This window comes from Podarcis bocagei (assembly GCF_964188305.1).
Source record: "Podarcis bocagei genome assembly, chromosome: 17".
Taxonomy (NCBI): domain Eukaryota; kingdom Metazoa; phylum Chordata; class Lepidosauria; order Squamata; family Lacertidae; genus Podarcis; species Podarcis bocagei.
The window spans coordinates 39,982,568-40,008,489 of NC_138143.1; the positions used below are offsets into that span (position 1 = coordinate 39,982,568).

Sequence of the window (25,922 nt, forward strand, 5' to 3'; positions counted from 1 at the left end):
CCATCATATATAATCTAGTTGAGATTCCTGCCTAGATGACCCTTGGTGTCCCTTCCAACTCTACAACTCTATGAAGCCTTAAGGCAGACACACAGCTCATGGAAACTGCCTTGTGGGGTGCAAATAAAGTCTAGTTTTGGGTTGCTAAAGGGCCAGAATTCACCGCCTTAGCTAATTTCCAGAGTGTAGAAGGGTTTCCCACACCTGGGTCACCTGCTGTTTCTTTTTTCTTTTTTAATAAATAATTTTTATTGAATGATTTTATGTTACAAAAAACAATACAGCCATACTACCACTAAATATAATAAATAAAAATTACATACATCAACATTTAGTTTGTTATTTGTTATTTACCGTCTTATTCCTCCCAAACATTGCATACAAAAACACACATATGTGCAGACACCCCCACACAAAATGATAATAATGGAAGTAAATATTTCCCCCCTTTTATCTTCCAAAATCTTTTCTTCAACTTTGACTTCCTGTCAAGTCCCTTTGCATATATTTTATCTTACATTTGAATGTACACAAAACAATAAACCTTTCTATATAATTTTTCCAATACATTCTGAAAACATAATAAATCCTTAAATGTTGTCCACCTCCTTTTAGTTCCTTTATCACTCGAATGCCAGCACGGAGTCAAAACTATTATTGTATTTTTGAACAGATCTTCTATAACCATCCCATTTCCCCACAATTTTTTGGGTCGCCCGCTGTCTCTTGGGACTACAGTTCCCATCATCCCTGAGCCCTGGTTTTTGCTAGCTAGGGATGATGGGACTTGTAGTGCCCAAAACAGCTGGAGACCCAAGTTTGGGAAACTCTGACAGTGGGAAAGAGATTAGGTTTTGTGAGGGGAATGGGGAGTACTTTGCACATGCTCAGAGGTACTCTGCCTCCTCGTTTATTCATTTTTAATAAACATTTTCCTGTCGCTGAAAGGAAATCCTGTACTCTAGAGCCAGCCTTAAAACTGCCAAAACCTGGAGCAAAAGGGCAGGCATGTTTTCTCACTGCGCGTTTTGATCTGTATTTTATTTTTATTTTTTTAGGCGGGAGGCTTCTTTGGCCGGGATTTTGGTGTGCGGCTGGCGACTGGCCACCGAGTTATATTATTCTCCTATATGCCCACAATGTGAAGTGCTTAGAAAGCTGAGGTAATCGCAAAGTATTGGAAGACACAAGATTTACCCACACTGGAGGACTGGCAGACGCAAGATGATGGACTACATGGAATTGGCAGAAATGACTGGCAGAATTCGAGATCTGAGCGAGGAGACAATGGAGGAGGACTGGAAAAAATTCAAGGACTATTTGCAAAAATACTATAAGTTGTTTGAATGTTAAGATTGTGCACGATTTAGGAAACGTCATGCTTCTGCAACTTGATTAGGTAAATGACAAAGTAAGTCATGACAAAAAAAAGGAGACAAATTTGAAACAAATATATTATGTTTATTGTAAAGGTACTAAAATTGAATCACAAATTTTTGAAATTGGTAACATAATAAATTGAAAGGTACAATAAGCGGTGAAACAAGGTAATAAATTGCTGATATTGTTAGATTAAAGAACGCAATGTTGGGAGGACGTGAGGAGGTCCATTGGAAAGTAACCTATAGAAAGATGATCTGAAACATATTTAACTTTTTCTTTTCTTTTCTTTATTCTTCTTTATTTCTAAAAATTGTTTCTTGTTTCTTGCTTTGTAACAGAATCTGTGAACCTATGGAAAGAAACGCAATAAAAAATTTATATATAAAAAAAAAGAAAGTTGAGGTAATCTACCGTCTTAACTTTATTTATTTTATTTATTTAACGTTTATTTTTACAAGCGCGGGCTTGTGAATGACTTTGACGGTTTTAACCGTTTTAGCTTTCCGCAAACGGCTTTTGAGGTGGTGTTTTTTTTTGTGCGTTTTGAACCACCAAGCGATTTATTACATTTTATGAAGGAAATACGACTAATATGATCTCGGCTGGACAGGACTTTCCCTCAGGCAAACGGCCCTTATTCAAGCGTGAGGGAGAAATCGACGGGCGGTTTCCCGCCCAAACGAAAGCAACCATAGACGCACGGCCGAAGGCTAGAGGCGACCTCGCCGCTCGGAAAGCGACTCCGCCGCGGAGGGAAAAGAGAGGCGTGGCCAAGCGAAGAGCCGGCCAATGAGGCGGCGGCGCGAGGAGGCGTGGCCTGGAGGGCAGCTGTGACGCCGCCAACCCGGAAGTGGTCTGTCTCTTGGCAGAGAGGGTCTCCCCAGCAGCGGGGAAGGGAAAGTCCTCAGGTAGGGAGCGGCCTGGCAAGCGGTTGTCTCCTCTGCCTGGGGGTGGGGGGGGGTGGGGTGGAGGAGACGAGAGAGAGGGAGGTGGGTCTGGGCCCCCCCACTGCTAGGGCCGGCCCACCCAGGAAGCAAGAGGAGAGGGGATCTCAGGCAGCAAGATCCACAGGGGCAGCAGATCCGGATCTTGACCTTTATTTATTCAGGGCTGACCCACACACGAGGCAAGGTGAGGCGAGCGCCTCAGGCGACAGGATCCACAGGGGCAGTAGATCCCGGTATCATTCTTTTCCCCACCCCCACCTTGTCCTTAATGTAATAATAATAATAATGATGATGATGATGATGATGTAGTCTTCCCTTACCCCTTTTTCCTTATTGGGGAAATGGAGCACAATTTTTGGGGTCCACCTCAGGCACCAAAATGTATTGGACTGGCCCTGGACCGCTCACCTGAAAACATAGCTGTCAACGTTTCCCTTTTTTTTAAGGGAAAGTCCCTTATCCCGAATAATAAGAAAAGGGAAAATTTGACAGCTATGCCTGAAAAGCAGGTGTTGGACCTCCCTTTCTACCACCTGTTCCATCCCTCAGGTTCTTTGCGCTGATCCTGCTGGTGCCCTCATGCCTCGCCCCCCATTCCCCACTCTCTCTCCTTCCCCCCTCACCACCTACCTTTCCTTTCCCTGGAACAGGCCCTGCATACCCAAAGGGATCTGCCCGTGTGCTCTTTATTACCTTACACACAGCCCTGAGCTGGCAGGGTGCAGCTGCCTTTGTAAACTGCAGCATAGCCCTAACCATGTCTACTCAGAAGTAAGCCCAAGTGAATTCAGAGGGCCTTGCTCCCAAGTAAGTGGGACATGGGTGGGATCGGGTTAGGAATGCAGCCTTCTTTGGCTACCTGGATTGTTAAGGAGTTAACCCAAAAATTTTTGCCGTCCAGCTTCTGTTTATATGAGCTTGACTTATTATTTACTAGATTTTTTAAAGGTGGGTTGTAAAACTGGTTCTTACATTAGAATTTACAGTTTGTGGAGAATATTCTCTGGATACTTTTCTAGCAGGGAATTATATTCTCTCACCTCACTTCACTAGTCTTGGTACAATTCTGTGTTCCTATTCTGTGTAAATGTACAGTGGTACCTTGGTTTACAACCATAATCCGTTCCAGAGGTCCGTTTGTAAAGCAAAACAGGTCGTAACCCATGGCATGCTTTCGCCAATGGGGCCTCCAAATTTTTTTTGTTCATAACCCCCCCAAAACGGGTTGTAATCCAAAAAAGTTGCAAACCGGGACACGCACTTCTGGGTTTGACATGTTTGTAATCCAAAATGTATGCAAACCAGACTGTTTGCAAACCAAGGTACCACTGTACATGTTTAACGTGGATTTTTTGTTCTGGGGAAAGAATGGGAGGGAAAGCTTCAGCTGTCAAACTTGCTCCTTCCTTTAGCTTGTAGAGGCTGCGGTCTGGCCCTGAAGCAGGCTGACTTGGTGACATCATGGCAGCCGAGGTGAAGGTGACGGGGCAGAACCAGGAGCAGTTCCTGCTGCTGGCGAAATCTGCCCGTGGAGCTGCCCTGGCCAGCCTCATTCATCAAGTGCTCGAAGCCCCTGGCATTTACGTCTTTGGGGAACTGCTGGACATGCCCAACGTTCGCGAGGTGAGCTCTGAGATGTGAGAGACGAAGGTCTAGGGAACCTTATAGTGCTCTAAGCAGGTAGATGACAGAATCCACTCCCTTCCCCCCAAATTGAAGTAAACCTTCATACCTCTCTTTAGGGTAGGCAAGGCAGCCTCTCTCAGCCCTGACATAGCACTATCTATCTATCTACCTATCTATTTTTATATATACCTCTACAAAAGTATATATTTCCCCTACAAAGCAGGATTTCAGTGTTTCACACCACCTGACAACTTTATTTCTGCGCTCGGTTTAAATGAGCAGCTTCAGCAGGTTTCTCGCTGACTATCTGCTACAAACTGGCGTGTAGAAATGAATGGGGATTAGGGGCCTTTCCCCATAATGATGGAAGAAAACATGCTATGTGTAGGCGCTTTTCATATGGCATTTGTGGAGCCCTGGGGTTCCTGAAAGCCACCTGGGATTCTGGAATGAGGTCATCAGTAATGGCACACAAGTTTCCCTGTAGGGCTGCTGATTTTCCCTCGCGATGGGTGGCGTTAAGGGAGGGCTAGTGTGTCTTCCCTGGCATGCTATTAGTTTGCAAGAATTATGGTGAGGACTAGCTAGTGCGCTACATGGTGCATCCTCTGCAGTGCTTAGAAGGTCCATAACTGGTATTTAGGGGTCATTTGCCAGAGAAGTCAATATGGAAGCCATTGCCAGTATACCATTTTCCTAAGTTGTCATACAGTGTTCCTTTAAATACTTTTCAATGACAACAGCACAGAATCCTAATACATAGTAAGAAAAGCTTGCTGTAGTGGCAGGGAGGTATTCTGCTCTTCACCCTCTCAACCTTCTTGAAAATCTGGCTAGATTATAAATTTATCCCATTTTCCTGTGCAGTAGGCTAGGCTGAGTGACAGTCATCCAGTAAGCTTTGTGGCTGAGCAGGGATTGCATTTTCTCAGCTACAAAAGGTTGCAATTTGAGCACCTCTAAAATACAGCCAGCCAAGATGAGAATCACGGGTGGCGCAGTGGGTTAAACCACAGAGCCTAGGACTTGCCGATCGGAGGGTCGGCGGTTCGAATCCCCGCGACAGGGTGAGCTCCCGTTGCTCGGTCCCTGCTCCTGCCAACCTAGCAGTTTTAAAGCACGTCAAAGTGCAAGTAGATAAATAGGTACCGCTCCGGCGGGAAGGTAAACGGCGTTTCCGTGCGCTGCTCTGGTTCGCCAGAAGTGGCTTAGTCATGCTGGCCACATGACCCGGAAGCTGGACGCTGGCTTCCTCGGCCAATAAAGTGAGATGAGCGCCGCAACCCCAGAGTCAGTCACGACTGGACCTAATGGTCAGGGGTCCCTTTACCTTTAAGATGAGGAAAGTTGTGAGGAGTGTGTGCAACAAACACACGCTGCATTGTGGGCCGCATTGGAGACATATGTCAATAAATGATAGAAAACTGGCATTTCTAAGAGAAGACCACGCTAGAACTCTTCCTAGCATCTAGTTCTCTGCATACAGGGATTGTAAAATTATTATATAGAGGGACACTACATCTTGTGAGCCCCCACCTTTGTCTAGAGTGGTACAGCCCATACAAAGGTTTCCCATATTCCTGAGAACTTGGCCTAAGTTGCTCTCCAGCTGGGGTGGAAGTTCATGAGACAGGCCCACAATATTCACTGCTCACAACCTTTGTGAGCAAGAATCCTTTGTAATAAAAGAGCAAGGGCAAAATTCGGTTTCATTAGCAATGAAACTTGTGCTCCCTTTGAGACAGATTGGAAAGGATGTTGTAAGCAAATAGAATGTTTGTCATTTCTCATATGTTTCTACTGGTGTTTCTCTCCCCCCCCCCCCCCACTTTCCTTCAGCTAGCTGACAGTGAGTTCTCCGCTGTATTCCGCCTGCTCACAGTCTTTGCGTATGGAACATACTCAGATTACTTAGGTATGTTTTCTCTTGTTCTTGGGAAACAGGAACTGTCATTTGTGATTGTGAGGGAAGGTATAGAAAACCAAGAGCAGAGCCAATGCAATTAAGGGATCTGGAGAAATAAAATAAAAACCTTTATCCTAAATCAGGGTGTACCAGCTCCGGACCAATCCTGCCTAGGATCAAGAATTGCAGAAGTATGTGGGTGACATTTCTATAGATCAGAAAGGAGATGAGGATACAAAATGGGGCCATTGGATATTGAAGTATTGTGGAAGTTGTCCAATAGCTTGTGATCTCGCTAATCTGTCGTCTCTATTTTTGTATCCTCCACTTCTTTGTTGCAACTCCTTTTTCTACCGCCTCTGGCCAAGTACGGTGGGCTTGTGCTGCATATAAGCAGAATGGCTCTCAGTTCTTGGGCAGGCTCTGGAGTGGTAGCGATAACAGCAGATATTGTTTGAATGGGGTGGTTAGATGCGGGTGACACTGTGGTTTAAACGCCTGAGCCTCTTGGGCTTGCCGGTTAGACGGTCAGCGGTTTGAATCCCCGTGATGAAGTGAGCTCCAGTTGCTCTGTCCCAGTTCCTGCCATCCTAGCAATTTGAAAGCACACCAGTGCAAGTAGATAAATAGGTACCGCTGCTGTGGGAAGGTAAACAGCGTTTCCATGCGCTCTGGCTTCCGTCACGGTGTTCCGTTGTGCCAGAAGCGGTTTAGTCATGCTGGCCATATGACCCAGAAAGCTGCCCGTGGACGAATGCCAGCTCCCTCGGTCTGAAAGCGAGATGAGCGCTGCACCCCATAGTCCCATTTGACTGGACTTCACTGTCCAAGAGTCCTTTACCTTTACTGGTAGCGATAACATCAAACATTATTTGAATGGGGTGGGTAGATGTTCTGAAAAGCAGAAGCTGCATTTATTTAGATTTGCTGGCCTGCTCTGGATTTGTTGCTTTCAGGGTCTAGATCCCAAAATATGTCTGTGTGTGTGTGTGTGTGTGTGTGTGTGTGTGTGTGTGTAGGATTACTGGATGGTTGGGGGGAAAATCACTGTGTATTTATGTGTTCTGCTTATGTAAATGTTTGTCCATTGCTGAAGGGGAGAACCCACCTTAGCAGTTTGAGAGCAGGGCCTCTGAGACTGACCCAAAAATAATAGAATAGAAATTTGGAAAAAAGATGGAGCATGGAAAGAGACGGTGGAACCTAATCCAAAACTGGCAACGAAGATTTGAGGGAATTGAACCTGCTGTGATAATAGCTATTCTTTCTTGTCTCCCGAGAGCAGCTGAAGCTGGGAATCTGCCTGCGTTAACAGAGGCTCAGAAGAACAAATTGCGCCATCTGTCTGTTGTCACGTTGGCTTCCAAGCTCAAGGTAATCTATGTGCCTCTTGTTCTATTGCCTGCCCTCCTCATTCTTTGGGGGGATTGCGCCTCACGCCAGCTTGTGTCCCCACCACCGCCCACAGTGCATTCCGTACGCAGTGCTGCTGGAGCAGCTCCAGCTGAAGAATGTGCGTCAGCTGGAAGACTTGGTGATTGAGGCCGTGTACGCAGATGTACTGCGGGGGAGCCTGGACCAACGCAACCAGCGATTAGAGGTCGATTACAGCATTGGGAGGGACATCCGCAGGGAGGAACTCAGCGCCATCACTCGCACCCTTCAGGAATGGTAAGGAAGACTCTGTGAACTTGCACGGGCCAAACACAGACCAGTGGGGCAGGCTGTAACCTTGAGTTTTTCTGACAGAAGGAACTGGACGTAATCCTTATTGCAGGGTGGAATCTAACAATAGCAACTCTTTCTTCCAGAGCCAGTGTGGTGTAGTGGTTAAGAGCGGTGGACTTGCAATCTGGGGAACCCGGTTCGCATCTCCGCTCCTCCACATGCAGCTGCTGGGTGACCTTGGGCCAGTCACACTTCTCTGAAGTCTCTCAGCCCCACTCACCTCACAGAGTGTTTGTTGTGGGGGAGGAAGGGAAAGGAGAATGTTAGCTGCTTTGAGACTCCTTAAAGGGAGTGAAAGGCAGGATATCAAATCCAAACTCCTCCTCCTCCTCCTCTTCTTCTTCTTCTTCTTCTTCTTCTTCTTCTTCTTCTTCTTCTTCCACCTCCTCCTCCTTGGCGCCACACTGTTGGGTGCTCCACAGTGTCCACCATGTGTTTCTTTTGCTAACCGTTTTGTGTTATGATGTGAGAATGGCTAAGTGGCTTCATACACCAAACTTTTTAATTCCTGAATATCTCCCTTTCTTAGTTCCCCACAAAAAGCTACAACAATGCATTTAAAGCAGTATGTTCTCTTTACTTCGAGGATCAGAAACAGGTATGACCCAAAAAAAACCCCACGGAAAGCTGGGACGATTCCCAGGTTGCAAAACAAAAAACAAAAGCTTGTTGGCACTGCTTGTTAGCAGGTGGAAGAAGGGCCAGCCCTCAGATACCAGGGACCAAGGCTTACCTTTTGCTGATGCTGTATTCCAGCAGCTTAGATTGGGGCAGGGATGAGGCTGCCCTTAACTACAGCCCGTGTACTTAATGCCATGCTGAAGAATCAGAAGAACACCCCAGATAGCCACTTATCAAAACTGTGTTATGGTATGGGTCATCAGGTACCTTGCACCCTACTTTGGTTCCGCAGATCCTCATCTCCTCCACAAGCTGATATTAAAACTTTAACCAAAACACCTATTGATAATTATTTTAAAATCTCCCCCCCCCCCAAAGCTGGTACTGAAAACATGAGTGTAATAGAACCTCTTCCTTGGCTGCTGTTGTTTTCATCAGCCTCAGATGAGTTTTTGTGGCATTTTGCATTCCCTTCTGCACCATACAAGCTGTCACAATCAATGGAAGATAAGAACCACTGGGTTACATTTGCACCGTGAATTTGTATTTGTGGCGCTTCTGAGTTGGAAGGCCTTCCACTTTACATGCTATGTTCTTTACTTGAGCAAATTTCTTTGTGCTGTTGTAGCCCCCTTACAGTTCCATTTCATTTCAGGAAAGCCAAGTTTCAGAGGTTTATGTGACCCACAGGGGTTCCTTCTGTACCTTGGCAGCCTCTAGAACCTGAGCAAAAACTATTTCAGACTTGGCAGTGAGCAGGGATGTTTCAATATCGGACAAGCCCATTGGCATATTTGAATTCTATGTTTATTGCTTAAATTTCCGTTTTAATTGTGGGATTTGTATCTTGTTAACCTTCTGTTCTCTGGAAGGTTGCACAGTAAAAGCTTACACTATAGCAGTAAGGGCTAACAACTTTGTATGTGTGCTTGTGGTTTATTTTAAATTAAAAGCTGAGGTGCTTCAGAAACTGAATTTCAGTGGTTGCAAACTGAGCTTTTTCAGTGGGATTGTGGCATAAATAACCCTGGCCCTAGCTGTGGCAAAACCTAATGGTGGCATTTTTAATTTTATTTTTACAATGTTTATTTTTTGGCCATAAAAAATGTTACTTGACGAAACCTTTAAAAAGCAAACGGTGGCATTTTTATGTATGTATTGCAGCCCTGTATGATACATCCCATGTTCTTCTGCCATCTTTCCCACTTCTTTGCTTCCTATAATTCTACAGAATTGTATTTTGATGCCTGTGTTCCTCCTTCTCTAAGCCTTTGTGCTTCTCTTATCAGGCTGCTTTGTAGGCCTCTGTCCTGCCTTGTTCACCTTTTGCCTGCCTCTTACAGGTGCCAGGGCTGTGAGGTCGTCCTTTCGAGCATCGAAGAACAAGTGAGCCGGGCTAATCAGCACAAAGAGCAGCAGCTGGGTCTCAAGCAGCAGATTGAGAGCGAGGTGAGTGAGCAGGACTGAGGTATCTAACATGGTGATGAAGCATAGGGTTTTATGCTGCATTTATAGTCCTGGAACACTGAGCGGCTACAGTACACTCTCCCCCAAATGAATTAAACTCAGAGATGCAATTCGTTCTTCTTCTTTGGCAATCACTCGTAGCCGAGTAAGATTGTCTTCCATAAACATGGTATCAAAAGTGAATCCATAAGTGACTGTGGAGGCCAATTCTGGATCCACACATCCTTCCACAGTGGGGACATAGGTTTCCGGGCAGGAGTTGATCATGGTGAGGGTTTTGCCAAGCGTGCCTTCCTCTTAGCATGTTTCTCCCTTTCGTCCTGGGTTTGAGCATCTTCAAAACCCATGACACCTTTGGTAAAGGCTGTTCTCCAACTGGAGTGCTCGCAGGCCAGTGTTTCGGTGTTTATACTACATTTTTCTAGACTTGCCTTGAGGGATTCTTTGAGCCTCTTTTGTTGACCACCAGCAATACACTTTCCATTTTTAAGTTGGGAATAGAGTACTTGCTTTGGAAGACGATAATTGGGCACCCCAAAACATGACTACAGTGGTACCTCAGGTTACATAGGCTTCAGGTTACATATACTTCAGGTTACAGACTCCACTAACCCAGAAACAGTACCTCGGGTTAAGAACTTTGCTTCAGGATGAGAACAGAAATCACTCAGCGGCAGCAGCGGGAGGCCCCATTAGCTAAAGTGGTGCTTCAGGTTAAGAACAGTTTCAGGTTAAGAACGGACCTCCAGAATGAATTAAGTACGTAACCAGAGGTACCACTGTAGTCCCATGAAGTTGATGTTGAAGAATCAACATTTCGACCCTGGTGATCTTTGTTTCTTCCAGTACACTGGCATTAGTTCACCTGCCATAAAGTGTATGTAGAGCAGGGATGGGGGATTTTCTCGGCTTGGCAGGCCATATCCTTATCATTCCCACTCCTGTGGGCCAACTTTGACAACCTAATCATCAGTATCTGACATCATTATGACATCAGATGACGCACAAATATGCAGCCTCAGTTTAAATGGAAAGTCCCTGCAGCAAACTGTACAGGACACCAGAGAACTCTGTAGCAACATTTGCAGAGACAGATCCCTCCTAAATCAGAAATCGTACACCTTGGATGGGCTGTTGAGAGAAGATAACATCCCTCAGTTAAGTCTGGTGAGGCATTGCCTAGCTACCTTCTCCTTGAGCTGCCAGGAGAGAACTTTCCTGTATTCTTGGTGCATACATAGGGGGGTTTTTTTGCCTCCAGGATAATGAACTATGCTGTTGTTTGTTTGCTTTCAATTGGGCACTTTAATTTTGTTCTCCTTGTTTCTCTTCCCTCCCCACTCCCCCTGCCCTCTTGCCCCAGCAGGTAGCAAATCTGAAGAAGACAATTAAAGTGACGACAGCCGCCGCCGCAGCAGCGACATCCCAGGATCCTGAGCAGCATCTCTCCGAACTCCGGGAACCGGCTCCGGGTACCAACCAGCGCCAGGCCAGCAAAAAGGCTTCCAAAGGCAAAGGGTGAGGTGGAATCCTGTTCAAGGCTGGCCATCTTCTCCCTGCACATGGGCTAGGAAAGCAGAGAGACACCCACACCCCTTGTGTTTTGCCTACAGTTCAACTCCCTTACCTTGGGGCTCGGTGATTATTAACCATGTAAAAGGTAAAGGGACTCTGACCATTAGGTCCAGTCGTGGCCGACTCTGGGGTTGCGGCGCTCATCTCGCTTTATTGCCACGGGAGCCGGCGTACAGCTTCCGGGTCATGTGGCCAGCATGACTAAGCCACTTCTGGCGAACCAGAGCAGCGCATGGAAACACCGTTTACCTTCCCGCTGGAGCGGTACCTATTTATCTACTTGCACTTTGACGTGCTTTCAAACTGCTAGGTGGGCAGGAGCAAAGACCGAGCAACGGGAGCTCACCCCATCGCGGGGATTCGAACTGCCGACCTTCTGATCAGCAAGTCCTAAGCTCTGTGGTTTAACCCACGGTGCCACCCGCGTCCCATTAACCACGTAGTGTCTATAAAATCCCTAATTTAGGCGAAAATTCCTGCTGGCGCTCATTCTAACACCTTTTCCTTCTCTGCAGGCTCAGAGGCAGTGCAAAGATCTGGTCCAAGTCGAACTAGCAGGACCTTTGGCTGGGGAGGACGGCAGATGTCCCACGTGTGATGCTTTCTTCTCCAACCTGGATGTCTTTCTGTGCAATCCCTTCCCCCTTTCCCAGTCTCTCTTTCTCTCTCCCCCCCCCCTTGCATGTAGTTTGTTCTTTCTGTTTTGCTCCTCCCCTGATACTTTCATCCATTCTCGCCTTCTGCTGCTCTCTCCTAATCCTTCCCACTTATTTTCTGCCTGTGACGACTTCTTCTTCTTCTTTCCCTCTTCTCTGTCTCTCCCCGTCCCCATCCTCGTGTGGGGTGCATTTTAAAGAGCGATAAAGTGACCTCTGTTTCAGTTATCTTTGCACCCAACAGAATATGGTGGAAGCCTGGGTGGAAGTGAATCTGGCAGCTGTTAGCCACTTTAGTTCTGCAAGCAGATCCTGGGACATTTGCTCTGGGACGCAGCTTGACATCTCAATCATTTGCTTTCCTGGGATCAGGGGTGGGGAGGGGGCGTGTGTGAGTGTGTCGGATGGATTGTTTTGGGGAAAAAATAGTATAAATATATAAAGTGATTTAAAGAAATAAATCTATGGACATATCTACAGGAGCTGTCTTCACTTTGGTTTCATTTCATTACTGCACTGGAGACCCTTCTCTTTTTGGGGAAACAGGATGGGAGGTGATGTGTGTGGAGCTAAGAATTCCATTTGGCATGGGATAGAATTATTTCGTGTCCTGCTTGAAATGAGAGATTGGGGCCACAGGAGAGAGAAGCCTTGCCCCTTGCACTTTATTGCATTGGTGACCAACTAGCGGGATTATTATTATTATTTATTGGACTTATATACCGCCCTATACCCAGGGGTCTCAGGGCAGTTCACAGAATAAAATCAAGATATAAAACCACAAAATACGTAATAAAAATGAAAAAAACAACCCAGTAGCCCTACCACCACCACACAAAAAAACACAAAGGGCATAGGATGTAAATTGTATCAACCAAAAGGAACATTTTTGCCTGCCTGTGTCAGAAGTAGCATAGGCAGCAAAAATCTGCAGCATTCCTGGAGAGACCACACTGTATAGGCACCCTCTAATATCTGAAAAAATGAACGAGCTGTGTGTGGGTTTTGTGTGGGTTTTTTTAAAATGAGCTTGGGTTTCTGACCATTTTGAGCCTTAAAAAATGAAGTCAACTCCTCCCTCAGTGGTCTGGCAAAATGTGCAATTTCAGTATCTGTGCCATGTTTGGCCCAGGTGCTCTCATGGTGTGGAACCTGTTGTGGTTTCTTGCAATCCATTTCTAGCAGAGACCAATATATATGCACATCTTAAAATCAAGGGGTGGGATAGATCTATACCCACCACTGAAAATGGTTAGCCACAGAGGAAACTTGGTGCTTTTTCATTCATAACTTGATGAAAATCAATTTTTTAAAAAAACTTTTTTAAAAATAGAATTCTTACTTAGCCATTAAAAGGTAGTTAAAAGTTCTAGACCTCCACTTCTGCAGAAAATCCTCTTGGCATGCAGAAACACATACAGTGGTACCTCGAGTTTCAGTCGCTTCAGGTTACAGACGCTTCAGGTGACAGACTCCACTAACCCAGAAATAGTACCTCGGGTTAAGAACTTTGCTTCAGAATGAGAACAGAAATCGCACAGCGGCGGCAGGAGGCCCCATTAGCTAAAGTGGTGCTTCAGGTTAAGAACAGACCTCCGGAACAAATTATGTTCTTAACCTGAGGTACCACTGTAGTCCTGTTTTATATTTTGGATATATCTCCAGCTGATAGCTGCTGGTCATTGAAAATGTGGAGAGTGTGTTTGATGCACCTTTCGTTGAGCTATGCAGCGATGAATCTGTTTTGAAAGCGTTTTCTGGAAGAAGGTAATTAGCAGAAACATATCTTTAGGCTTTTAAATAAATGGGTCCAGGTTGAGGAACATCTGGCCCAGGGGTGAAATACAGTCTACCATCCTACTCTTAATCTCATTTTCAGGCCTCTTCTAAGGCTTTGCCACACTCTGCTTTGTACCTCCCTCGATTGTTTTTGCCTAACTGGAATATGTCCTTGAACTCTGATACGGCTTCTTGCTTGGCCAATTGGGAGCCATACACCAGCAGTGCGAGTGGTAAAATAGTTGGTGTGGCCACCACACACTTTCACACATAATTGCACCCACGCAGGCAGAGTGATTCCTCCTTGCTCGCCAAGTTAGTGATCTGGTGATGCAAGAGGGGTGATTTGCATCCTTGAAGTTTAAACCTCTCCACCCATCCTAGTACAGTCGTACCTTGGTTCTCAAACAATGCGTTCCGGGAGTCCGACTCCTGAAACCGTTTGAAAATCAAGGCGTGGCTTTCGATTGGCTGCAAGAGCATCCTGCAGCCAATCAGAAGCCGAGCCGGACATTCGGCTTCCAAAAATGGTTGAAAAACCAGAACACTCACTTCCGGGTTTCAATCGCTCGGGAGCCAATTTGTTCAGGAGCCAAGGCATTCGAGATCCAAGATACGGCTGTGCTGTGTTCCTTCCCTTATTGCTGTTGCTGCCAAAATGGAAGGGGATATGAAGGGGCCAGTAAAAAGTTGCTTAAGAGGGGTGCAGATCAGGCCCCCAGGCACCCCTTCCATGGGTTAACCACCCATGGTCTAGGCACTGGATCCCAAACCAAGCATGGCTTTAAAGATGAGCTGTTGATTTGAATTCGAAAACAAGCCACACGCACAACAACAACAACAACAACAACAACAACAACAACAATAATTTATTATTTATACCCCACCCATCTGGCTGGGTTTCCCCAGCCACTCTGGGCGGCTTCCAACAAAACACTAAAATACAATAACCTATTAAACATTAAAAGCTTCCCTAAACAGGGCTGCCTTCAGATGTCTTCTAAAAGTCTGGTAGTTGTTGTTCTCTTTGACATCTGGTGGGAGGGTGTTCCACAGGGCGGGCACCACTACCGAGAAGGCCCTCTGTCTGGTTCCCTGTAACCTCACTTCTCGCAGTGAGGGAACCACCAGAAGGCCCTCGGTGCTGGACCTCAGTGTCCGGGCAGAACGATGGAGGTGGGGACGCTCCTTCAGGTATACTGGACTGAGGCCGTTTAGGGCTTTAAAGGTCAGCACCAACACTTTGAATTGTGCTTGGAAACGTACAGGGAGCCACTTATGACATTGGTATGGGTAGGTTGGGGCACAGATAATAATAATTAGTTATAAACTGTCTTGGTTAAAAACAGAAGAGAGGCACCCCCCATGCTTTACTGGGAGAAGTAAAAGAAAGCAGAATGGGAATTATGACGCAAAAGGAAGGTCATGGCTGATAATGGGTAGGTAGAAGGAAGTCACAGGCATTTCAAGAAGATAATACGCAAACTCCCAAGTCCTGTCTGGGTTTGAGAGGGTGGGGAAACCACTCTGTGTATCTGTATCCATCTGGGCACCTGTTCATCAAAATTGGGTACTGGTGATTCAAAGCAGCCTCAATGGTTGGTTCCATCTATGTCGCGTTTCCATTCCGGCCCCTGGGAACCAATAGTGTGTCTTGAGTCTGTTGACCCTCAAATTTCAAGTCCTTCACTAGACCTGCAGCAGAGTAAGATTATTCCCTCAGCCAAAACAGCTCTCACATGTCCTTCCATCAGGACCTTTGGTGCCTCCAATGCTGTTTTCTGAAACTTCCCCACTCCTTTTACTGTGTCTTGCTGCATACCACTAGGAAACCAGGAAGAGCCATGTACATTGACGACACTGTGCAAATAAAATAAAATTACTGATAATATGTATACTCTATAGGAACCAACGCCTAGGGGCTGAGGTCCCTTTGGCACTCCCAAAAAAATGTTTGAGGGGGCTGACCCCTTCAAAGTTGAGGGGAATTCCTCTTCAAATAGTGTTTGGGTGCTGTGTCACATGACTGATTATGCGAGGTGGGGCTTACCTGCCCCCGCCGCAATATTTTATTCAAGTTTGTATCCCTGGTATAAGGTAAAGGGACCCCTGACCATTAGGTCCAGTCACAGACGACTCTGGGGTTGCGGCGCTCATCTCGGCTTATTGGCTGAGGGAGCCGGCGTACAGCTTCTGGGTCAAGTGGCCAGCAAGACTAAGCCGCTTCTGGCGAACCAGAGCAGCACACAGAAATGCTGTTTACCTTCCTGCCAGAGTGGTACCTATTTATCTACTTGCACTTTTTACGTGCTTTTGAACTGCTAGGTTGGCAGGAGCAGGGATAGAGCAACGGGAGCTCACCCCGTTGCGGGGATTCGAACCACCGACCTTCTGATCGGCAAGCTCTAGACTCTGTGGTTTAGACCACGGTGCCACCTGCATTCCTTATCCCTGGTATAGGTAAAGGTAAAAAGTAAAGGACCCCTGGATGATTAAGTCCAGTCAAAGGCGACTATGGGTTTGCGGCACTCATCTTGCTTTCAGGCCAAGGGAGTCGGTGTTTGTCCACAGACAGCTTTCCGGATCATGAGGCCAGCATGACGAAACCACTTCTGGCGCAACGGAACACCGTGACGGAAAACAAAGCGCATGGAAACGCTGTTTACCTTCCCGCCACAGTGGTACCTATTTATCTACTTGCGCCGGCATGCTTCTGAACTGCTAGGTTGGCAGGAGCTGGGACAGAGCAACGGGAGCTTGCCCTGTTGCGGGGATTCGAACTGCCGACCTTCCAATCAGCAAGCCCAAGAGGTTCAGGGCTTTAGACCACAGGCCTCCCGCCCCCGGTATACTTTTTTTTTTTAGCTGCAGCAAGCAACCCTTGAACATCTGTATTGCAGTTGTGAAGCAGGGGAAATTTAGGGCTTTTCAATCAGTCGATCTCTTTGTTACAATCAGTGACCAGAAAGAAACTTTGTTGCAGATATATAAAATAACACCTGACACCTGTGCTAAAGCACAGAATGAACTCAGGCTTGCTAGAGAGGTTAAAAGCAACAAAAAAGGCTTTTATGGGTATGTTCGTAGCAAAACGAAGAACAAAGAAACAGTGGGGTCACTCAGAGGAGAAGATGGTGAAATGCAAACAGGGGACACAGAAAGGGCTGAACTCCTCAATTCCTTCTTTGCCTCAGTCTTCTCCGATAAAGAAAACAATGCCCGACCTGAAGAATTTGGAGCAAATGATTCAGCAAAGGAAACACAGCCCAGAATAACTAAGGAGATAGTACAAGAATACTTGGCCAGTTTAGATGTATTCAAGTCTCCAGGGCCAGATGAACTGCATCCAAGAGTATTAAAAGAACTGGCAGATGTGATCTCAGAACCACTGGCAGTCATCTTTGAGAATTCCTGGAGAACAGGCGAAGTCCCGGCAGACTGGAGGAGGGCAAATGTTGTCCCTATTTTCAAAAAGGGGGGAAGAGAGGACCCAAATAATTACCGCCCAGTCTGACATCAATACCAGGGAAGATTCTGGAGCAGATCATTAAGCAAACAGTCTGTGCGCACCTAGAAAGGAATGCTGTGATCACCAATAGTCAGCATGGATTTCTGAAAAATAAGTCATGTCAGACTAACCTGATCTCGTTTTTTGACAGAATTACAAGCCTGGTAGATGAAGGGAACGCAGTGGATGTAGCCTACCTTGATTTCAGCAAGGCATTTGACAAGGTGCCCCATGATATTCTTGTAAAGAAGCTGGTAAAATGCGGTCTTGACTATGCTACCACTCAGTGGATTTGTAACTGGCTGACTGACCGAACCCAAAGGGTGCTCATCAATGGTTCCTCTTCATCCTGGAGAAGAGTGACTAGTGGGGTGCCACAGGGTTCTGTCTTGGGCCCGGTCTTATTCAACATCTTTATCAACGACTTGGATGATGGACTCAAGGGCATCCTGATCAAATTTGCAGATGACACCAAACTGGGAGGTGTGGCTAACACCCCAGAGGACAGGATCACACTTCAAAACGACCTTGACAGATTAGAGAACTGGGCCAAAACAAACAAGATGAATTTTAACAGGGAGAAATGTAAAGTATTGCACTTGGGCAAAAAAAATGAGAGGCACAAATACAAGATGGGTGACACCTGGCTTGAGAGCAGTACATGTGAAAAGGATCTAGGAGTCTTGGTTGACCACAAACTTGACATGAGCCAACAGTGTGACGCGGCAGCTAAAAAAGCCAATGCAATTCTGGGCCTCATCAATAGGAGTATAGCATCTAGATCAAGGGAAGTAATAGTGCCACTGTATTCTGCTCTGGTCAGACCTCACCTGGAGTACTGTGTCCAGTTCTGGGCACCACAGTTCAAGAAGGACACTGACAAACTGGAACGTGTCCAGAGGAGGGCAACCAAAATGGTCAAAGGCCTGGAAACGATGCCTTATGAGGAACGGCTAAGGGAGCTGGGCATGTTTAGCCTGGAGAAGAGGAGGTTAAGGGGTGATATGTTAGCCATGTTCAAATATATAAAAGGATGTCACATAGAGGAGGGAGAAAGGTTGTTTTCTGCTGCTCCAGAGAAGCGGACACGGAGCAATGGATCCAAACTACAAGAAAGAAGATTCCACCTAAACATTAGGAAGAACTTCCTGACAGTAAGAGCTGTTTGACAGTGGAATTTGCTGCCAAGGAGTGTGGTGGAGTCTCCTACTTTGGAGGTCTTTAAGCAGAGGCTTGACAACCATATGTCAGGAGTGCTCTGATGGTGTTTCCTGCTTGGCAGGGGGTTGGACTCGATGGCCCTTGTGGTCTCTTCCAACTCTATGATTCTATGATTCTATGAAAACAAAATAGAAACCCACATCAATAAAATTACTAATAGCTGGATCATACTATAAAACGCCAGGCATGAAAAGCAAAATTATATGTTTGTGAAAATTAATCCCTGCATACTGCAGCACAATATTTAGCCACCCTGGAAGAGATGGGTGTGTTCTGATCTGAAAGGAGTGGAAAAAAGCATTAAATCTATCCAATCATCCTGGGAATTTCTGCAAAAAGGGTTCAATAAAAATCTTACGTGTACTGCAATAAAAAGAACAAGACCTAAGAACAGGAGTTATTGAAGCCATCCAGTTTTTGTAGCTTTTCTACATCCACAATCCTCATTCAAATACACCCCCCCCCTTTCAAGAGAACTATGGATCTGTGCATAACTCTCCAGCCCCTCCCCTCAGGATGGTGGGCAAAGGGGAGACAGGAAAGGCAAAAAGGGACACATGAAATAGGTGCTAATGGCAACCTAATCTCACATAATCCCTGAGCACCTGCCAAAAGTCTGTGCCAACTCCCTGCCTTTGAAAAGCAAAGCCAGCATGAAAATTGGGAGGAAGGGTGATCCCTGCAGCTAAGGAATGCAGAGAGCCTGCAGGATGGAGACCCGGTGGCCTTTTTCAGGTTCACAAAGGAAAAGGATTGAAGTCACTTCATACCCACTCTAAATCTTTTGATCTAAGAACCCCAACAAATGTGGGGAGGGAAAGATCTGAAGGTATCAGACATGGAAATAAGCCATTACTCGGGTGTTGTGTTTAACCCAGACATTACCTTTCACAAACTCTTGGAGAGGAAAAAGAGACTTGGAAGGTTTCATAGTTGCCCACGCTCTAGTTAAGGAGTGTCTCCACCTCCATCCTTCAGCCCGGACACTGAGGTCCAGCTCCGAGGGCCTTCTGGCAGTTCCCTCATTGCGAGAAGCCAAGTTATAGGGAACCAGGCAGAGGGCCTTCTCGGTAGCGGCACCCACCCTGTGAAACGCCCTCCCATCAGATGTCAAGAAAATAAACAGCTATCCGACTTTAAGACCACCTCTGAAGGCAGCCATGTTTAGGGAAGTTTTTAATGTTTGATGTTTTATCGTGTTTTTAATATTCTGTTGGGAGCTGCCCAGAGTGGCTGGGGAAACACAGCCAGACAAGCGGCGTAAAAATAAATTATTATTATTATTATTATTATCATCAAACCGAGACTGAGCTACTGCAATGCTACCAACTTAGGTCTGCCTTCAAAAACTGCACTTGGTATAAAGTAATTATTGGGATGCTGATAAGAAGCAAGATGGCTGGAGCGCATTAAACCAGCCCCACAATTACACTGGTTCCCACTTTGTTTCCAATTTAAGAAGTGGCTATCAACCTTTAAGACCTGGGACCAGGTTAGTTGAATAAGCACTTCTGTGCAGATGAATGTTAAGATTGGCAAGGGAGGCCCTTTCCTTCGGGCCCATTGTCAAGGAGGATGAGAGTGGCAAGGACCAGAGACGGCTCCTTTTTGGTGACACTATATCTGCAGAAGTCTCTTACTGGGGGAGAGAACACAAGCTCAGTCCGAAAGCCTCCTACTTCAGAAGACATTTCAGGACTGATTTAATTGGATTGTTTTAGTGTATTTTTCATCTTTGTTGGAAGCCGCCCAGAGTGGCTGGGGAAACCCAGCCAGATGGGCGGGGTACAAATAATAAATTATTATTGTTAATATTTTGTTTGCTTTTACTGCTTTACTGTTCGTATAGTTTCTTTTCAGGTAAACTGCTTTGCTAACTCTTTTGAAAGCATGATCCAAATAACTAAAAATGAAATTTTAAATGGATAGAATGCGTACGTCACCCTAGAAAACCCTAGAATGGTAACAGACCCAGAAGCTACCTAAATGCAGCTGCCTTCACTAAGGTGGAATCTTCTTTCCAAAGACAGGACTCCCAATCTATGAGCTCATTTCATCCAGTTCAGTCACGTTCAGAAACCCTGAGGAATGAATATGATGTAGAGCAGGCATAGGCAAACTCAGACCTCCAGACTTTTTAGGGACTACAACTCTCATCATCCCTGACCACTGGAACTGTTAGCTAGGGATGATGGGAGTTGTAGTCCCAAAACATCTGGAGGGCTGAGTTTGCCTATGCCTGATGTAGAGAGAGTACAATCCTGACCACATCTACTCATAAATAAGTCCTATTGCACGCTGTAGCACTTACTCTCAGGTAAGTGGGTTTAGGTAGGGCTGCCATACATCTGGAGTTTTTCCGGACATATCTGGGATTCATCCGTCGAAAATAGGCGGAATTTCTGAAAATCATAAAAAATGCCATACATACTAGGTATGGCAACCCATGTCAGAATTTGGCAAATTTCCTTAGAATTACGTGTCCGGATTTTCACTTTTTGAAATATGGCAACCTTACTTTAGGATTAAGATTTGCCACCTCATGCAACAGAGATTTAACTGGGGAAGAAGAGGGCTAACATGTGAAGAAGGCCCAGAACTGTTAATGCATGTCTGTGCGCACGCACACAAGTTCCTTTTCTGGGACTTGCAACTGAACATGGCAGAGGGGGCCCAGCCAGGAGCAAATACGTCATCTCGGTTTTACTGCAAGATTGCAATTACCAGGCATTTGGTTCCTTGGTTCCTTGCATGCTGTCTCCCTCCCTCCCTCCCTCCCTCTCTCTCTCTCTCTCTCTCTCTCTCTCTCTCTCTCTCTTTCTCTTTCTCTTTCTCTTTCTCTTTCATTCTCTGCCTTTTACCCAAACTCCAGGGATCTTATCTTCCTTCTCAGCCTACCCATGATTTTGCATTTTATAGATAGGGAGGACAGGGAGATTAATTAATTAGTTAACATTTGTAAATCACTTGGAAGATGGAAAGAGCAAGATAAGTGCTGAACATTATTACTGTAGTGGCTGATGTTATGTTACATTTCCTTTAATTCTGGCTCCTTTTTCTGCCTGCTGCCAAAGGTGTTGTGTGCGCTCTTGGGATACCTTCACTGCAGCTTTCCTTTCCTCATCCTGGCCTGATTTTAGCTTGCAACTATATGACTTGATTACCACCCATGATATTTACCTGCACCTCCTTGTCCCACTGTCCTGTTGTTGTTGGCATCTGTCTCGAGAGACGATGGAGTGTGCCTCCGGGGATGAAGTCAAACTGCTGTGGTGGTGTTGTTTAGTCGTTTAGTTGTGTCCAACTCTTCGTGACCCTGTGGACCAGAGCACGCCAGGCCCTCCTGTCTTCCACTGCCTCCCACAGTTTGGTCAAACTCATGCTGGTAGCTTCGAGAACACTGTCCCACCATCTCGTCCTCTGTCGTCCCCTTCTCCTTGTGCCCTCCATCTTTCCCAACATCAGGGTCTTTTCCTGGGAGTCTTCTCTTCTCATGAGGTGGCCAAAGTCTTGGAACCTCAGCTTCAGGATCTGTCCTTCCAGTGAGCACTCAGGGCTGATTTCCTTCAGAATGGAGAAGTTTGATCTTCTTGCAGTCCATGGGACTCTCAAGAGTCTCCTCCAGCACCAGAATTCAAAAGCATCAATTCTTCAGTGATCAGCCTTTTTTATGGTCCAGCTTTCACTTCCATACATCACTACTGGGAAAACCATGGCTTTAACTATACGGACCTTTGCTAGCAAGGTGATGTGTCTGCTTTTTAAGATGCTGTCTAGGTTTGTCATTGTTTTTCTCCCAAGAAGCAGGCGTCTTTTAATTTCGTGGCTGCTGTCACCATCTGCAGTGATCATGGAGCCCAAGAAAGTAAAATCTCTCACTGCCTCCATTTCTCCCCCTTCTATTTGCCAGGAGGTGATGGGCCCAGTGGCCATGATCTTCGTTTTTTTGATGTTGAGCTTCAGACCATATTTTGTGCTCTCCTTTTTCACCCTCATTAAAAGGTTCTTTAATTCTTCCTCACTTTCTGCCATCAAGGTTGTGTCATCTGAATATCTGAGGTTGTTGATATTTCTTCCCGCAATCTTAATTCCGGCTAAGGATTCATCCAGCCCAGCCTTTCACATGATGAATTCTGCATATAAGTTAAATAAGCAGGGAGACCATATACAGCCTTGCCGTACTCCTTTCCCAATTTTGAACCAATCAGTTGTTCCATATCCAGTTCTAACTGTAGCTTCTTGTCCCACGTAGAGATTTCTCAGGAGACAGGTGAGGTGATCAGGCACCGAAGTGACCTCTCCGGGGTGCAAGCCTAGGCAGTGTGGATGGAGTTCCTGGGCTGCCCAGATGACAAGACCCCCTTCTCGGACTCACTTCTGGGGTCCAAAAGAAAGCAGAGCAATATGCTTGGCACCAGTTTGGCTGCAGGAGTTGCCGGAAGGAGGCATACAAGGAGTCATCCATCCATCTTAGGAACTCCACTCTAGATTTTTTTTTTTTTTCAGATAAGTATTTATTGATTTTCCAAAAGTAAAGAACAGAAAGAAAAAATAAAGTAACAAAGCAAAAGTTTAAAGAAAAGAAGTTACAGCACGAAACAAATATTCCATATATACAATAAAAAATTTTTCCAACAAATTAACGTAGTCATCTCTTTCTGGACTTCCTTCAGCCCGCCCGTGAATCTTCCGCAGTAAAAATCTAAAAAACACATTGCCTATTATGTATTGTCATTAGTTACTCTTTCACCTCTATTTTCCTTAAACAATACCTCTTCCTCTTTTACAGTGCTTCTCTAAATCCCCTTAACGTTATTTGACCTTCACTAAGATGTTCCAAGTAATCCGCATATTTCCCCCAGTCCTTGGCAAACTTTTGGTCTGTTAGGTGTCTAATCTTTCCCGTTAACCTATCCAAGTCCGAGTAGTCTAGTAACTTCGATCTCCACTCCTCTATTGTTGGCATTTCCTTTTTTCTCCACTTTTGAGCAAGAACTATCCTTGCGGCTGTTGTTGCATAGTACAAAAGTTTATGATCTTTCTTTTTAATTTCATTCCCTAATATTCCTAGCAGAAAGATTTCTGATTTTTTAGTGAATGTATACTTTAAGACCTTTTTTAATTCAGTGTAAACTTCTTCCCAATATTCTTTCACTCTCCTGCACTCCCACCACATATGGTAGAAAGTACCTTCCTTCTCCTCGCACTTCCAACATTTGCTATCCACTTTGTACATTCTTGACAATTTCACAGGTGTTATATACCACCTGTAAAACATCTTCATGACATTCTCTTTCACAGTCATACATGCAGTAAAATCCAGACCCTCTTTCCATAAGTTCTCCCAATCTTCAAATTGTATAGTGTGGCCCACATCATTAGCCCATCGAACCATTACTGTCTTAACTTCTTCATCTGCCAGGTTCCAATCCAACAACATTTTGTACATTCTAGATATTATTTTCTCCTCGCAATTTATGATTTCCCTCTGAAATTTCGATTCTTTATCTGCATACCCTCTATCTTTAGCCTCTTTTCTAAACATCTCGTTGACTTGGAAGTGGTGTAACCAATCATACACATACCCCTTAATCTGCTCATATGGTTTTAATTTCCATTTCCCATTCTCTTTCGTTAGCAGTTGCTCATATGTTGCCCAGTCCCCATCCATGTTAATTTTCTTGAGGCTCATCACTCTAGATTTGTGTAGGGTTTACGGCTTACTCTTTTCCAGAAGATATCCCACAAGGTAGTGGAGGTTTAGGACCAGGGTTTTCATTATTCTAAATGGGCTACCTTCCCAGGTTGATGAGCCCCATCTGCCCCTCACTTCTACAACATGTGTAGAAACTGTTGAGATGTGTCCAAGGAAACGGGGGCAATTTGCAGGCCCCCCAGCTGGCTCCAGCCCACTGGCCCATACCCGGGCGATCTCCGGTCCTTGACACAGCATGAAACAGTGACCAGCAGCTTCAGAACTCTTCAGAAGCTGGAGCACGCTCTAATCAGCAGAGTAAATAACTCTTTGCAACAGAAGAGCAGATAGAGGCATATGTAAAGCATATTTACAAGCAGTTTATTCAGGACAAAGGAAAAACATGGCTTCTCCCTTTCATGTCCAAGCAAGCAGCATAAGCAAAAGCTATACACAAAACGGAAGTTCCCAGCAAGCTGTGCTGGACTGTAAACAGGCATGTGACAGTCATGCCTGCTCCTTGTAAGGTGGAACAGAATATCCTAACAGAAACTGCCTTCTTGACTGTTGGACCCTCTCTTGGTCTCATCTGCTCAATCCACTAGAGCCTGTCTTCACATGCAGGGGAGGTCCCTAACTCACTGAGGGTTTGAGACCCATCAGCTACCCTCACCTGGTTCAGCCAGCCAATCAAAGCCATTTTCCAGGGTCTGGCTGCTGTTGCATGCTGACGGCTTCTAGGAGTCACAGGTGAGAGCTGAGTGCAGGGTGGGGACCAAAGGTGGACAAACTACCCCAAAAGGAGCACGATGTGTCCCCCACAAGAGATACTACCTCTCCCCTAACACCCCATACACCCCTCCACTGTAGGGTTGCCATACGTCTGGAATTTCCTGGACATATCCAGAATACCATATTCGCCAGGAGTGTCTGGGTGGAAATCTCCCAAATGTCCAGGAAAATCAGGACATATGGCAGCCCATGTTGGCCGTGTTGATCAACAACCTTTCTGCCCGAATTTTCACTGTTTGAAATATGGCAACCCTACTCCACCATCCAGGCCTCCGAGTTTTGTTGGAGTTATGCTATGTTGGAGTTTACTAACACCTTTCTAGACCACCTCAATTAGAACAACAACAACTCCTCTCGGGAGAAATGCATAATTATTCATTAACATCATTCTGAAAGTCCCCAGTTGGGAGATATTCCCATGCAAATTGTACGAAGAACAACCAGCAAATCCAAACCCAGCTGTGATTCATGTGTAGCAAAAGCTCTCCTGAGAACAGGCGTCATGCTTTGCAAATCGGGAAGGGGAAAGAAAGAGAACAACAAGGCTGACTATTTTGCATGATTTAGGTTGCAAACTCCACAGAGGAGTATTTGTTCCTATTTATTAGCTATGGGGATGGAGGAAAGGAGCCAGTGGCGTAGCGTGGGGGGTGCAGGGGGGCCGGCCGCACCGGGCGCAACATCTGGGGGTTAGGGTTAGGGGCGCAAATCCACAGGTTAGGGGGCACAAATTACTTGCCTTGCCCCGGGTGCTGACAACCCACGCTACGCCACTGAAAGGAGCCAATCAGGGCACAGCACCAACACCACCTTTGGCTTTTAGACATCTTGCTCAGCCTCCCCCACCCCCCCACCCCCGGCCCTGTGGCTTTGGACATTCCAGCAGGCATTGCCCTCAGTTGCTTTCTAAATTTCTGCACTCCAAATCCACCATCCCCCTAAACATCCTATCTTCACTTCCTTTTATGCCACCATTTTTTTGGTCACAGGTTTTTCCTGTTTGGATCAGAGCTGAGCA

General features: G+C 45.7%; 1 protein-coding gene and 1 long non-coding RNA gene across 3 annotated transcripts in view; both read left to right on the forward strand.

Annotated features, from left to right (window-relative positions):
• Positions 1-25,922, forward strand: part of LOC308577042 — a 130,489-nt gene that overhangs the window by 85,594 nt on the left and 18,973 nt on the right. The window lies entirely within an intron of this gene.
• Positions 2,164-12,388, forward strand: COPS7A (COP9 signalosome subunit 7A). Of its 2 annotated transcripts, none has more exons than XM_081176956.1 (8): positions 2,164-2,291; positions 3,743-3,953; positions 5,796-5,871; positions 7,148-7,236; positions 7,331-7,533; positions 9,555-9,660; positions 11,045-11,196; positions 11,769-12,388. In XM_081176956.1, the coding sequence occupies exons 2-8, from the start codon at positions 3,792-3,794 to the stop codon at positions 11,806-11,808; spliced, it is 828 nt and encodes a 275-aa protein (XP_081033082.1). In that variant the 5' UTR covers positions 2,164-2,291; positions 3,743-3,791; the 3' UTR covers positions 11,809-12,388. The 2 variants fall into 2 exon arrangements, with proteins under 2 accessions (XP_081033082.1, XP_081033083.1); XM_081176957.1 differs by lacking the exon at positions 2,164-2,291 and adding an exon at positions 2,353-2,514.